This window comes from Sinocyclocheilus rhinocerous, unplaced genomic scaffold (genome assembly GCF_001515625.1).
Source record: "Sinocyclocheilus rhinocerous isolate Xijiao unplaced genomic scaffold, SAMN03320098_v1.1 scaffold767, whole genome shotgun sequence".
NCBI classification, from domain to species: domain Eukaryota; kingdom Metazoa; phylum Chordata; class Actinopteri; order Cypriniformes; family Cyprinidae; genus Sinocyclocheilus; species Sinocyclocheilus rhinocerous.
In genome coordinates, this window is record NW_015633562.1 from 665,503 (window position 1) to 681,209 (window position 15,707).

General features: G+C 38.8%; 1 protein-coding gene across 6 annotated transcripts in view; it reads left to right on the top strand.

The window, feature by feature from the left end:
- LOC107744618 (HMG box transcription factor BBX-like) overlaps positions 1 to 15,707 on the top strand; it is a 40,969-nt gene that overhangs the window by 8,397 nt on the left and 16,865 nt on the right. For 5 of the 6 annotated variants that reach the window (XM_016558403.1, XM_016558402.1, XM_016558401.1 and 2 more), the window contains 5 exons: positions 321 to 402; positions 5,307 to 5,478; positions 13,854 to 14,111; positions 14,364 to 14,565; positions 15,168 to 15,235. In XM_016558403.1, coding sequence (XP_016413889.1) covers positions 5,320 to 5,478; positions 13,854 to 14,111; positions 14,364 to 14,565; positions 15,168 to 15,235 — 687 coding nt within the window. In that variant the 5' untranslated portion in view covers positions 321 to 402; positions 5,307 to 5,319. Of the gene's footprint in view, positions 1 to 320; positions 403 to 5,306; positions 5,479 to 6,139; positions 6,307 to 13,853; positions 14,112 to 14,363; positions 14,566 to 15,167; positions 15,236 to 15,707 lie in introns of those variants that run through there. The other variant, XM_016558404.1, reaches the window with a different exon arrangement.

A 15,707-nucleotide genomic window follows, 5' to 3' on the forward strand; every position in this document is an offset into this window, starting at 1 on the left:
TCCGCGTGTCGGTAGCCCCCCGGGATCGCTTGATCGGTCGGCGCCGGACTGCGAATTTACCCACCCGTAACTCCCGAACCCCGCTATTAGGCTATTGACGCGGGGGTGGTCTCATTCGAAAGCGGGCCTCTAGATGTACACTCGATTCGCGTTGAGGCTCATATCGGCCGATAATATCGGCAAAATGATATATATAATGATATAACTGTCACTGACCGATGATTTCGGACTCGGGGCAACATTATGTGGTGCATTTGGCTTTGCTTTCGACGATTTGTTCCTGTACTGAGGGCACAGTGTTTTTTTGTTTCACTTTGTAGGTCATCTTCATCGCATGATACAGCCTGACTGACAGATCCATCCTCATCTTTCAAATACCGTATTTCCATATTCTGTGGCTCTGTAAGTACGCCTTCACTTCATGCCATGTGTTTTTCCCCTTCATCAGTTGTTATATCTATTAAATTCACAGACTAATTGGGATCTGATGCCTTAACATCACGGATCAAACACTCATTACATCACAGATTTTAAGCTTGTGTCTGTACATAATCACCTGTTTATTGGGTTGTGCTCAATCCGAGATAAAACACACATTCATTCTTCAACCTTTTATCATGCAAAGAGCCAGTCTGTTCAAACATGGTCTACTTTCCTGAATGACTGCATCAATAACAAATTGTACTTTTGATCATCATATAATGGCATATTATAAAATTCATAGCATGTTATTCCTTTAACCCTTCTATGGTAATCTGTAAAGAATAGACTATAAATACCACATAGTTTTTGGTATTGGAACCAGGCTTGATGGCATTGTCATGAATATCTAAAACAGAATAAAAGCAAATTTTCTGATTTTAATCAATTTGTTTTTATAAAAATAGCTATAACTATAAAAAGTGTGCTATCTGATATTTTTGACTTGTATTTACAAAAAAAAAAAACAGTTACAACCTTTTGGCCTTTCAGTGTGTCATGCAGATTTTGAAAAAAAAAAAAAATAATAATTTAAAATGAATAACCAAAATTGTAGCTTTAAGTTGTTTACCGTTTATTTTCTAATATCAAATTAATAAGGAAATTGAGATATGAAATGCCAAAAGTGAATGAATTTAAGCAGCATAAGAAAAGTTCTTAGACAAATTGTAAAAAAAAAAAAAAAAATTCTAAGATTTAACAAGAAGAAAATAACAATGATTTTTCTCTGTCGTCATGTACTTTAAAACCAGAAAAAAACAATTTTTTCTTAATTAATGCGTCTTCAGATCCATTGAACTCTAATTAAGAATTTTTGTGTTTTTAATGGTTTTCGATGCAATGTCATTTACTTTAAAACCAGGAAAAAAAAATTTCTTAAAGTCCCCCTGTAGTGAAATTCAAGTTTTTTATGTTGTTTATTTGTCTATGTGGTGTTTTTAATATGCTTTTAGACAAACCATGTGCCAATATATTAATCAACACCATTGCTGAGACCGCATCGACATCTGCACTTCACACGCATTGCTCGTGGGCGCAAATTAAGAATCACAAACGGCTGCATTCGAGTCTTCAAGGCATTTTAGGACACAAGATCGTCAAGTAAGTAACTTTAACGAATGTTACAGTATTCACTGTAGTTGTCCGCTAGTAAAAACATAGTTTTATCAGTCATTATTCGTGTATGCCATTGTTTTGCGTTTACTACAGTTCAGTGGATCAAGAGGCGCTGGCTGGTGTGACTGAGTGGAGGCGGGACTAATTTGCATATTCATAGATCAGCGTATAGTAAATGAGGCAAGGGTGTAGAGTTACGTTCAAGCTATTTTAAGGCATGAGAAATTTATTTTCACAAGAAACATTTAAATATGTCATTTTGATGATCAAAGATAAGTTTTAGGGGGTAAAATATTTGACTACAGGGGGACTTTAATTAATGCATCTTCAGATCCATTGTACTCTAATTAAGAATTTATGTGTTTTTAATGGTTTTCAATGCTTGTCAAATTGAACCTAAAGATCACAGGTGAATGCAGTTTCTTAGGACAAAAGAAGGGTTACATTGCAATTAATTTATGGATGATTGTGCTATTCAAGTTTTTTTTTTTATAACAGTCTGATAATGCAAACCTTTACGTTCACTATTGATATTTACATATGAATACCAAAACTGCTGTTGTTTTCTTAACCTTTCCTCTTAGTCAATATCAACTGTTGTAGGTTTTCATTGCATTCATCAAAAGTGCATCATTGAAGTTTGATTTCATCTTATTATTTCTGTTAGTAAAACATGCACACCTGAATACTGATTCAGGTAAAGCAGCCTTGTTAACACCTGAGGCTTGGAGCTACATTTCTGGTCTGTATAATTACATTCTGACAGATCAACCTGTCAAATATAGACGTTGCAATGAGGAACTTTGACACACTTCTGCTGTGTAAAAGTCCCACTATCCTGTTTATGATTTATCTTCACATTATGGCATTTTATTTGATCATGAATGTATATCTTTATGAGTTAAAATTGGCTTACTTTACAGTCTTTAGACAATAATGAGATTAGATATTAAGGTGCCCCAAATCAGATATCAGGTCTTGTATCTACCTGTCATTAGCTACCCTGCTTAGATTTCTGTTTGCTATTCAAATAGAGTAGAACTACATTTATATTAAGATTATGATTAATGTCATGCACCAGGGTTACATTCAGATAACTATTCCTATTTGTTTAATCTTGAATGTCAGTTAAAAATACATAGATTAGAATAGATTTCATAGCTTTAAACAGGTTTCTTGGACATGTAGCTTTTTTAACTGCAAACTTGTTGCAAGTCTGTGTCTTGGTTCAATTAGGTTTTGAACGTTTCATTCAAATTTGGGAAATTTAGATTATTATTTGTTTATGAAAGTTGTCCCTGCATGACAAGTGCCTGAGAGTACATAAGATAAAAAGGTCAGAGAATACATGCAAACATAAAACATGCGGGAAGGATATTGTCTTTATTGTAATGTCAAAATGTTCAATTTAATTTCATCATGTTACCTGAACTGAAAACAAATCATTCACTTTTCACACAGATTTCCTTTGACAGTAATAATGACTTTCATTATTAACATGATTTCTGCTCAGTTTTTTATGTACTGACATTCAAGCCAAAATGAGTTTCTGTGGTAATTAACAGCATGCTACTACTACATTCCATTAATAGTAATATTAATCTATATTTACATTCTCACAACCATGACTCACAGTATTAGTCGTATATTTTGGTTGATTATGTTTGGGATTTTTCCTCTAAACTGATGACAATCTTACCCATGTGAAATATTTTTTTTTTCCAATGTGTTTTTTTTAATCCTCATTTGATAATGTAAGGTCCTGTAATGTCCATTTGATTGCACTTTATCAGGCCATCATTCACTAAGAAAGGCTATTGCCACTCAGGCTGAACACCCATTAGTGCATATAGTGACTGGTCATAAAGGCAGAACTGTTGTCCTGCAAGACTTGATTGGTTTCATTCAAGTGGTCCATGCACAGTTGTACCTGCTGTACTTTTGGGGAACTTTGTGCTTCGTTTGTGCTTTCAGAAAAAGAATAAACACTGACAGGAATAGTTCACCCATAAATTAAACTTCTGTCATCATTTACTGACCTTCATGTTGTTCCAAACCCACAGAGTTTTTCTGTAGACCATAAAAGGAGATGGATGTCCTGAACTCCTTTTATACTGTCTGCTTTCGTTGAATGGAAAAGAGCAGCATGAACATCCTCAAAACATCTCCGTTTGTGTGCCAAAGAGGAAAAATGGGATTGAAATGACATGACATGAAAACATTTGTTAAATTAATACATGTAAATGTACTTAAGAGTGAGTAAATGATTCAGTGAACACTTCATTTACTGTTGAAATCAATTAGCAACCTAATAAAATTAAATATAAGTTAACATTTACAGATTTTTTATTTTTATTTTTTTCATTTTGCTTCTTACAGAAAATAAATCATCAGTTGCAGTTATTTTATTCTATTGACTCTCATTTTAGTCACAAACAGTTTTTTGAGTGTTAACCTTTCCTCTTTGCCATATTATACTTCCAAGAAATGTATACACTCTGTGGAGTTCCTCCTCGCTACTCTAACGTTTAGCTTAATTAATTTTAGTTTAATCAATTGTTTTTAGAACAGTGACAATATAAAAGCCAGTTATTTAATTTTGCATTTTGCAAATGGTTAATTTACCAACATAAATCCATACAAAGCTTTTTTCTATATGATACTGTTTTTCTCAAACAGTATAAATGGATCTTTTTACATTGAAATATATAGCTGCTTTTAAAATAATCTCATTTTTGGGTCCATGGCATGAAAAAGCATGAAAACCTCTCGGTTAGTGGATATTTACATCTGCTTGTAACCTGCTCTTTTTTTTTAGTTCTCATATTAACAACGATGAATGAATGTGCGAGACCTTGTCTAGTGTCAGCATTTGTTCAAAACAGTCCTGTAACCAAATGAACAGCAAGAGGGCAGCAGACACCAGCTATGAACAACATATGAAGAAGATGTCTGCTGCTAATGCAATGCATAGATACATTGTACTCCCAAATTCAGACCCATTCCTATGTGCAGTTGAAAATTTAACACATGATAATTGAGGCATGTGAGTTAGGAATCATTCTATGTTAAGTTTCATGGTGACGTGAGGGTCATTGTGTGTGTGTGTGTGTGTCTTCCTCTTCCTGTTTGTGTGCATGCAACAAACGTGTGTGAGATGTGTGCTCTGGTCCTATTGGAGAGGAGAGAGCTGGTGTATGTGAAGGTCACATGTACAGTAGAGCTGCACCGGTGCTGCAGACGCAGAAGAACAGTGCTGAGATAGACAGGGAACCCTGTGTCCGCTCTCCCTCAGCGAACACTGCGCCACACTGCACTCGACAGCATGCCTGTTTTTCATGAACTACCACTGCGCACTGGAAGAGACTGCACGTTGAATATGCTCTGAATCAAGGCTCCTTGTCCACACTGATGCAGTTATTACTTGATTTATGACCCCATCAAAAATACATTATTATAGTGTGAGCTTTTCTTATATTCTTCTGATACCCGACAAATCATATTTGCAGTCTGCGACTGCCGTTCTGTCTCCTCGGATTGCTCTTCTTCTTTTTTTTCTCTCATTGTAACCAATTGTACATTTCACCTTTATATTAACTACCAGGCAATGTAATTATCATTGTTATAGCCTCTTCCTGTCATATGGTCTATTATGTGTTGTTAACGAGCATTAAGGGCCATGTTTAACCTCTGAACTTTGCCCTCATCAGGGTCAGCAGCAGTATGAAGGGTGGAGGTGGAGGGAAAGAACCTCCGGTGGAGGGAGAAGTCAGCGGAAAGCGGCCCAAACGCAAGTGTCTGCAGTGGCACCCACTGCTGGCCAAGAAAGCTCCAGACTTCTCTGAGGAAGAGGAGGAGGAGGATGAAGAGGAGCTGGAGAAGGTGAATGATTGCACAAACTGGATTCACTTCAATGCATTAACCCTAGTGTTTTGCTCATTACAGCAGGTGCTCTTCAAAGACCTGAAGTCTGTAGACTACATGAGATTAAAATGGGAGTTTTATGGCTTGTAGTTCATGTGTTTGTGTTTAGGTCATCTGTATGCTGGCGTACTTCTAAACACTGACTAATTAGTTTTTAGGAAATTTAAACATTTCACTCCCTGTGTCCGCTCTCCCTCAGCGAACACTGCGCCACACTGCACTCGACAGCATGCCTGTTTTTCATGAACTACCACTGCGCACTGGAAGAGACTGCACGTTGAATATGCTCTGAATCAAGGCTCCTTGTCCACACTGATGCAGTTATTACTTGATTTATGACCCCATCAAAAATACATTATTATAGTGTGAGCTTTTCTTATATTCTTCTGATACCCGACAAATCATATTTGCAGTCTGCGACTGCCGTTCTGTCTCCTCGGATTGCTCTTCTTCTTTTTTTTCTCTCATTGTAACCAATTGTACATTTCACCTTTATATTAACTACCAGGCAATGTAATTATCATTGTTATAGCCTCTTCCTGTCATATGGTCTATTATGTGTTGTTAACGAGCATTAAGGGCCATGTTTAACCTCTGAACTTTGCCCTCATCAGGGTCAGCAGCAGTATGAAGGGTGGAGGTGGAGGGAAAGAACCTCCGGTGGAGGGAGAAGTCAGCGGAAAGCGGCCCAAACGCAAGTGTCTGCAGTGGCACCCACTGCTGGCCAAGAAAGCTCCAGACTTCTCTGAGGAAGAGGAGGAGGAGGATGAAGAGGAGCTGGAGAAGGTGAATGATTGCACAAACTGGATTCACTTCAATGCATTAACTGCATTAACTTGCTCATTACAGCAGGTGCTCTTCAAAGACCTGAAGTCTGTAGACTACATGAGATTAAAATGGGAGTTTTATGGCTTGTAGTTCATGTGTTTGTGTTTAGGTCATCTGTATGCTGGCGTACTTCTAAACACTGACTAATTAGTTTTTAGGAGATTTAAACATTTCACTTTTTCAGTCATTTACAATACAGTTCAAAAGTTTGGGGTCAGAAGGCTTTTTTTTGTTTTTTGAAGGAATTCTCTTATTATTACCAAGGCTGCATTTATTTGATCAAAATACAGTAAAAATAGTAATATTTTGAAATGTTAGTACAATTCAAAAACTGTTTTCTATTTTAAAGGGGTCATATGATGCAATTTCAAATTTTCCTTTCTCTTTGGAGTGTTACAAGCTGTTCGTGCATAGGTAAGATCCCTAAAGTCTCAACTAAAGTCTCAAACCCAAAGAGATATTCAAGACTCGTTCACGCCCTCCTAAAATGCCTCGTTTATACACGCCCCCACGTCTACGTCACTGTGTGGGAAGATTTGCATAACACCGCCCAAATGTTCACGCAAAGAAAGAAGGCGTAACTTTTATTCTCGCTGTAGTATTGTTGTTGCCGCCGCCGCCATGTTGTGGAGATGCTGTGTGTTTCATTGTGAAAGCGAAACTACTTTGTTTGACCTTCCAAAAAAGGACGATATCCGCTTCATCATGCCTAGAGCTGATCCGTGCTGGTCGCTGAGGAAATACATCAACTTCGCGCTGTGGATCGCCGGATCGGCTTTCACCGTGGACAAAGCCCGGGGTCGTCACATGTGGTTGCCGCAAGCCCGCTGGCCGTTCCTTCGTCGAATCTGCCGGCCGCCGCTCACTCAAGCCCGCCGTGTGTGATGCTGTATTTCGCTGCATCACAGTATGGTAAGGGGCGTAACATTTCCGTCACACGCTTGAGGTATTCAGCCAATCACAACGCACTGGATAGCTGGCCAATCAGAGCACACCTCGCTTTTCAGAACGATGTGTTTGGTTACAATCATGTGGAAAATAATGTGTTTTTTAACCTTAAACCGCATAAACACATTGCATTACACCAAATACACAACATAATGTTCTTTTTAGCAACGTCATATGATCCCTTTAATATATATTTTGAAATGTAATGTATTCCTGTGATGGCAAAACTGAATTTTCAGCATCATTACTCCAATCTTCAGTGTCACATGATCCTTCAGAAATCATTCTAAGCTGATTTGGTGCTCAAGAAACATTTCTTACTAATATCAATGTTGAAAACGGTTGCACTGATTGATTTTTTTTTTGTGGAAACAGATACATTTTTTCAAGATTTTTTTTTTTTTTTTTTTGATAGAAATCATTATTTGAAATTGAAATCTTTTTAAGATTAAATATATTTTAAATGTCTTTACTGTTACTTTTGATAAATTTATTTTAATTTTGATCAACTTTTGAATGGAAATGTATATTGAGGGCTGTATTGACAGATATTTGTCCAATAATGTCCAATAATTTGTCCAATAATGTGTCTTCGTAATGTCGCCATCTTCGACATTACGAAGATGGCGCCGACGCTGATGGCTGCCTCCGTGGCGTGCTCCGCAGTTGTTTTTATGTTTTTGTTAGTTCGTCCTGTCTTTAGTTATATCCCTGCAATCAGTTTCACCAGAGACGAATTGCTGGACATTCGGCAGTACACACCACCCGATATTTCACCGGTTTTCGACTATTCTGATGTTTTGCTGGACATTGTAGTCAGGGGAGCTGTGGCGCTGATCAAGCGCTTCAAGACGCGCAGACGAGGGTAGCGAGGCGGCGTGCTCGTCAAGCTCAGACAGCGCGGATTCAGAACGCCGTTGCCAAGCATCCATCTGGCAAATCTCCGCTCTCTACCCAACAAAACGGACGAACTCCTTCTGCTCTCCCGGACAAATAAGGATTTTTCAAACTCTGCTGCTCTGTGTTTCACAGAAACCTGGCTGAAAGACGCCATTCCGGACAGCGCGTTGAGTCTGCCGGGCTTTCAGCTGTTTAGAGCAGATCGCGACCCAGAATCAACAGGAAATCGCGCAGCGGCGGGACATGCTTTTACATCAATGAGAGGTGGTGTACAGATGTAACTGTGTTAAAGAAGATGTGCTGTTCAGATCTAGAAGTGCTCTTCATTAACTGTAAGCCATTCTACTTGCCGCGGGGAGTTTTGCTCGTACATTCTCGTCAGTATTTACATTCCTCCGCAAGCGCACGTGAGCTCCGCTTTACAGAAACTCGCTGATCAGATCACAGAGACAGAACAACAACACCCGGACTCTGTTTTAATCATTCTCGGGGACTTTAATAAAGCAAATCTCTCCCGTGAACTGCCAAAATACAGACAGCACATCACATGTCCCACCAGAGACAGTAATATATTGGATCACTGTTACACCACAATAAAGAATGCATATCACTCTGTTCCACGAGCAGCTTTGGGGCTCTCTGATCACTGTTTAGTTAATCTAATACCGACCTACAGGCAGAAACTGAAATCAGCTAAACCTGTATTAAGGACTGTAAAAAGATGGACTAATGAAGCAGAGCAGGATTTACAAGCTTGTTTTGACCTCACTGATTGGAGCGTCTTTGAAGCTGCTGCCACCGATCTGGACGAGCTCACAGAGACTGTAACATCTTATATCAGTTTCTGTGAAGACATGTGCATTCCTACCAGGACTCATTTAACTTACAACAATGACAAACCATGGTTCACTGCAAAACTCAGACAGCTCCGTCAGGCCAAAGAAGATGCTCACAGGAAGGGGAATAATGTCTTGTATAAACAGGCTAAATACACACTGGAAAAGGAGATCAGAGTGGCAAAGAGGAATTATTCGGAAAAAATAAGGACTCAGTTCACTTCCAGCGACTCGGCATCAGTGTGGAAAAGTCTAAAAGAAATCACCAATTACAAGACACCATCCCCCAGCACTGCGGAGAATCAACAACTGGCAGACGATCTGAACGAGTTCTACTGCAGGTTTGAAAAAACACCCCACACCCGCCCTGAACACCTCTCCACACAACCATTCACACCTCCAGCAACCCCCCTCTCCCCCACACCTGCAATTCAGATCAGTGAAGACGAGGTGCGCCAGGTCTTCCGGAAGCAGAAAAGGAAAAAAGCACCAGGCCCAGACTGTGTTACACCAGTCTGTCTGAAATCCTGTGCTGACCAGCTGGCCCCCATCTTCACACAGATCTTCAACAGATCACTGGAGCTGTGCGAAGTCCCTTCATGCTTCAAACGCTCCACCATCATCCCCGTCCCAAAGAAACCCAAAATTACGGGACTTAATGACTACAGACCTGTGGCTCTAACGTCTGTGGTCATGAAGTCTTTTGAAAAACTGGTGCTGGCCCACCTGAAGGACATCACTGGACCCTTGCTGGATCCTCTTCAGTTTGCCTACAGAGCAAACAGGTCTGTGGACGATGCAGTAAACATGGGACTGCATTAGGTTCTGCAACATCTGGACAGACCAGGGACTTATGTGAGGATCCTGTTCGTGGACTTCAGCTCGGCCTTTAACACTATCATCCCAAACCTCCTCCTGCCCAAACTAACTCAGCTCTCCGTGCCCACCTCCGTCTGTCAGTGGATCAACAGCTTCCTGACAGACAGGCAGCAGCTAGTGAGGCTGGGAAAATACACATCCAGCACCCGTATAACCAGCACTGGAGCTCCTCAGGGTTGTGTTCTCTCCCCACTGCTCTTCTCCCTCTACACCAACGACTGCACGTCTAAAGACCCCTCTGTCAAGCTCCTGAAGTTTGCAGACGACACCACACTCATCGGCCTCATTCAGGACGGTGACGAGTCTGCTTACAGACAGGAGGTCGAGCAGCTGGCTGTCTGGTGCAGTCTCAACAACCTGGAGCTCAACACGCTCAAAACTGTGGAGATGATCATGGACTTCAGGAGAAACCCCCCTGCACTCCCCCCACTCACCATCATGGACAGCACTGTGACTGCAGTGGAGTCATTCAGGTTCCTGGGCACCACAATCTCTCAGGACCTGAAGTGGGACACTCACATAGACTCCATTGTTAAAAAGGCCCAGCAGAGGTTGTACTTCCTTCGCCAGCTGAGGAAGTTCAACCTGCCACAGGAGCTGCTGAAACAGTTCTACTCCACCATCATAGAATCCATCCTCTGCACTTCAATAACTGTCTGGTTCAGCTCAGCTACCAAATCTGACCTCAGAAGACTACAGAGGGTAGTCCGGGTGTGTGTGTGAGTGTGTGTGTGTGTGTGAGTGTGTGTGAGAGTGTCAGTGTGTGAATGTTTTACATTATGTATTGTTTATCTTATTGCTTTTGTTTTATTTATTTTATTAGGAAAAACATTTCTAATAACTTCAGCTGTTGATGTCAAAAGTCATGTGTAAAATTGAAATATTGTATTTATACATTTTATGGAAATTAAATACAGTATTTCACTATTATAAAATAAAATACAGTATTTCAGCCCAAATTCATCAGTCACTTGGTAGAAGCCAAATAATAGTAATACTAAATAAATAAAATCATGTATTGTTCTGTTTACATTTTTAATATTCTTAATTTCCTACTTGATAATACAGTTTAAAACTCAAATATACCCCGCTGTGAATAAACAAGCACTGCAGCTATACAAACTGTACATCAATCATCTGCTGCGGTTTGTGCTCTTTCTGTCAGTAGTCCTAAATGGAGTGTGTGAATGATTCCTCAAATCTTTCAGTGTTAATCAGTTTAGTGTTTAGTCACTTAAAAAAAATCCGGATGCTTGAGTCACTGCTATAAACAACATTCCCATCATGAATGCATGACTGTCCGCATTATTAATTGAATAAATGCAGAAGATGTCTGTCTTAAATCGTAGTAAGCACCCTATAGACAGCACTGCAGAACAAACAGCTTACGCCACGCTGAACTGGTTAGGAGACTAGTTTAACCAGCAGGTAGTCTCAAACCTAGAGAGCTAGCCAGCATTTCTGTGCATCAGATTGAAGCCCCGTTACCGAATAACGGAGAGAACCCCCGAGTCGTACTCACGTAGAGCTGGAGCAGACGCGTGCAGTCCCGGTGCAGCAAGCGAGCGAGCGCCGCCGCACGCCCTGAGTCCGCGGCTCCCTCCATCGCGTCGCGCCTCCGTTACCGTGGCCTCGAGCCTTTAATACCAGCCGGTCGCGGAGCGTGCGAGCGAGCGGGCGAGCACCGGAGGGCGTGCTGACGTCACCCCGCGCCGGTTCCGAGAAATTAAAAGCTCCGGGACTCGCGCCAGCTTCGCTGAGGTGAGCCGTAATTACAAAGCGCCGGGAGTGCGTCATAATCCACCGCGGCACTGACACGCTCACCTGGGCTTGCTTCACCGGTTTATGCAGATGTTATTGTTTGTAAAATAGTATCGTTATTATCCGAAACATTTTAACTAATCCCACCACAAAAACAAAAAACATTCACATTGCACATCTGTTTTTTTTCTTCATTTAATGCAAAGTATAGTAGCCTACACTTTTTTTTAAGATTTATTTTTGTCTTTTTTTGCCTTTATTATGAGAGGACCGTTTTTAGTGTAGGCTACTTATATATATATTTTTTATTATTTTATTCTAACTTGTACAGCACTTTGGTCGGCCTGTGGCCATTTTTAAATGTGCTTTAAAAATAAACTGAACTTGAACTTGAAGGACAGTTTATCATTATTATTTGCGCTTTCTGAAACATTTTAACATTTGACATTTGAACTAATCGCACATTTTAACATAAACATTGTAACTAATCGCACCACAAAAATAAAGAAATAAATAAAAACATATTGCACATCTGTATTTTTAATTTAATGCAAAGTGTAGTAAACTTTTTTAAGATTTATTTTTGGCAGTTTTTGCCTTTATTATGAGAGGACAGTTTATCATTATTATTTGATAATATCTGAAACATTTTAACTAATCGCACACCACCAAAAAAAATTATAATATTAAATCATTGCACATCTGTATTTTTCATGTAGGCTAATGCAAAGTATTGCTTTTCTAAGATTATGTTTGGTATTATTTGCCTTTATTATGAGAGGACAGTGTATCATTATTATTTGCACTGAAACATTTAACTAATCCCAACATATTGCACATCTGTTATTTTTTTCTTTTTCTTTTTTTTTCATTTAACGCAAAGTATAGTACACTTTTTTTAAGATTTTTTTTTTTTTTTTGATGATAGAAATCATTTATTTGAAATTGAAATCTTTTTAAGATTAAATATATTTTAAATGTCTTTACTGTTACTTTTGATAAATTTATTTTAATTTTGATCAACTTTTGAATGGAAATGTATATTGAGGGCTGTATTGACAGATATTTGTCCAATAATGTCCAATAATTTGTCCAATAATGTGTCTTCGTAATGTCGCCATCTTCGACATTACGAAGATGGCGCCGACGCTGATGGCTGCCTCCGTGGCGTGCTCCGCAGTTGTTTTTATGTTTTTGTTAGTTCGTCCTGTCTTTAGTTATATCCCTGCAATCAGTTTCACCAGAGACGAATTGCTGGACATTCGGCAATTCTGATTCTGATTCTGATAAAATTCTCTTTAGAATTTGAATAATTAATATCAAAATAGCATGTAGCAAATCATGGTTCAGTTCAGTAGTGTTATTTTAGCTGGGCTAAAATGAAGACTATTAAAATAGACCTTCCATTTCCACCAACGTTGTTTCAGTTTCAGAAATGCATCAGTACAGCAAAAAACAAAGCATCTTCATATGCTCTTTAACGTTGCATCATTATTGAATCATTGTCAGGTTCAGTCAGATATACAGTGTAGAATATACAAATGTATAGTTTTTTTTTTTTTGCATCAAAATTTTTCTTCCATCTCTGCAAGAAAGTATAATGAAAGTGTAATTAAATCAAAATGCATTCTTGTGGTAATTTAATTCAAAATACCTACACTTGAAAACCAACAGTAGCAACAGAAAACCAACAATAGAAACAGCATAATGTCTACTCTGAGTGATGGGTATGGAATATTGTGCCAGAAGCTAATGTTTTGCATTTTGGTCAATTATTTTGTAGAGGAAGGACAAAAATCAAACTACCTCTGTAGTTTCCTTGTGGTTCATATTTTTCAGTGTTGAAGGTTTAATGCAAGGTTTCCCAAACTTCTATTTGTGGCTTATAAGGGGACTGCAGGGGGTTCATAAGATGATAAAAAGCTAATAAATAAGTAAATCACAAATATGTACAATTAAAACAAATCATTTTACATTAAAAACACAGCTGACAAACATGTTTGGGAATCCCTGGGTTATTTTGAAGGGCTCCATATTGTTTCATTTTAATATTGTACTGTGGTGAAATATTGCAGCAAAAATGTGTGAATAGGCCTTGGTTTTGTCTTAGTGTAGCTTTGTCCACTGCTGCTGTTGAACTTGACCATGTCTCTGTATGTGTCTTTCCGTTTTTCTCCTCAGGAGCCGGTGTTATGTGCAGAGAGCGGAGCACAGGAGGGAGAGTGTGGCGGGATGGAAGATGACAGTGAGGAATACTCCTCTGAACAACGGGCTCGCCGGCCCATGAACGCCTTTCTGCTGTTCTGCAAACGGCACCGTTCGCTGGTCCGACAGGAGCATCCGCGACTAGACAACCGAGGAGCCACTAAGATCCTGGCGGACTGGTGGGCTGTACTGGACCCCAAAGAAAAACAAAAATACACAGACATGGCCAAGGAGGTAAAAGCCAATCTAAGGGAGGCAGACCACACACAATAACCTTGTTTTTTTTGTTGTTGTTTTTTTTTGTGGTGATAGTGATTAAATGTGATAGCTAACATAAAATTAACTAAGCTGATGAAAAACAGCAGGAAAAAAAACTTCTAAAAATTGAATGCATATAAATAGGCTAATCAGTTGTTAGAAAGGATAAGAAAAATGTCAACAGCTGATATGAATCTATCATTTGATGGTATGTTCTGTTTTATACAGTATAAGGATGCGTTCATGAAGGCTAATCCTGGTTACAAATGGTGTCCTGCCACCAACAAGCCAGTAAAGAGTCCCTCTCACTCTGTGAGTAATGCCCGCAAGAAAGTCTGGTCTCTTCCATCCAACCCAAGCAAGGATTCTTCAGTTGCCAAAAAACAGCTCAAAACTGACAGCACACCCCAGCTCAACTTCGCCATGGCTGGTAGGAACAAAACAAACACTTAAACACATACACTATTGGTCAAATGTTTGGGTTTGGTAAGGCATCTCTTATGCTCACTCAGGCTTTTTATTTGATCAAAAATACAGTAAAGCTGTAATAATAGTTCACAATATTACTATTTAAAAATGTTTACTATTTAAAAAAAATATTTTGTGATGCAAAGCTGAATTTTCAGTAGCCATTACTCCAGTCTTCAGTGTCATGATCCTTCACAAATCATTCTGATTTGGTGCTCATGAAGCATTTCTCATTATTATTGAGGTTGAAAACAATTGTGCTGCCTAATATTTTTGTGGAAACCGTGTGTTTTGTGGATTTTTTTCAGGATTCTTTGATGAATAGAAAGTATAAAAGAACAGCATTTATTTGAAAAATAAATAATTTGTAACAATAAATGACTTTACTGTCACTTTTAATTAATTGAATGCATCTTTGATAAATAAAAGTTTTTTTTTTTTAATTAAAATGAAAAACTATTGAACGTGTACATATTCTTCACCACACTGTGTCTCTACGTCACAGGTTGTTTAACTGTATAGTTCAGCATTTCTTAACATCTTTTTCCTCTGCTGTGTTTTTAGATCCCAATAAGATGGGCGGCCTAAGCATGCTGCTGTTAGCCGGGGAGCACGCGCTGACCACCAGAGAGGTACAGTAACATCATTTTAATACATATGAAAATAAAAGTTTTCTTGCTAAGTACAACCGTTGATCAAATCAAGACACCCAAGACCCCTCTTTGAATCCAAACTTGAGGACTTATTAATTAATTATTACATTTATTAATGTCAAGAATGCACTGTATCATATCAATTATTGGTCAGTAGTAGAGATTTTTTTTTAAATCATCTGTATTGGTTGATATTGGATATATATTAAAGGGGTCATATGATGCGATTTCAAGTTTTCCTTTCTCTTTGGAGAGTTACAAGCTGTTCGTGAATAAATAAGATCCCTAAAGTTGCAAAGACTAAAGTCTCAAACCCAAAGAGATATTCTTTATAAAAGTTAAGATTCGTCCACGCCCTCCTAAAACGCCTCATTTAAACACGCCCCCACATGTCTACATCACTATGTGGGAAGATTTGCATAATGCCGCCCAAATGTTCAGGCAAAGAAAG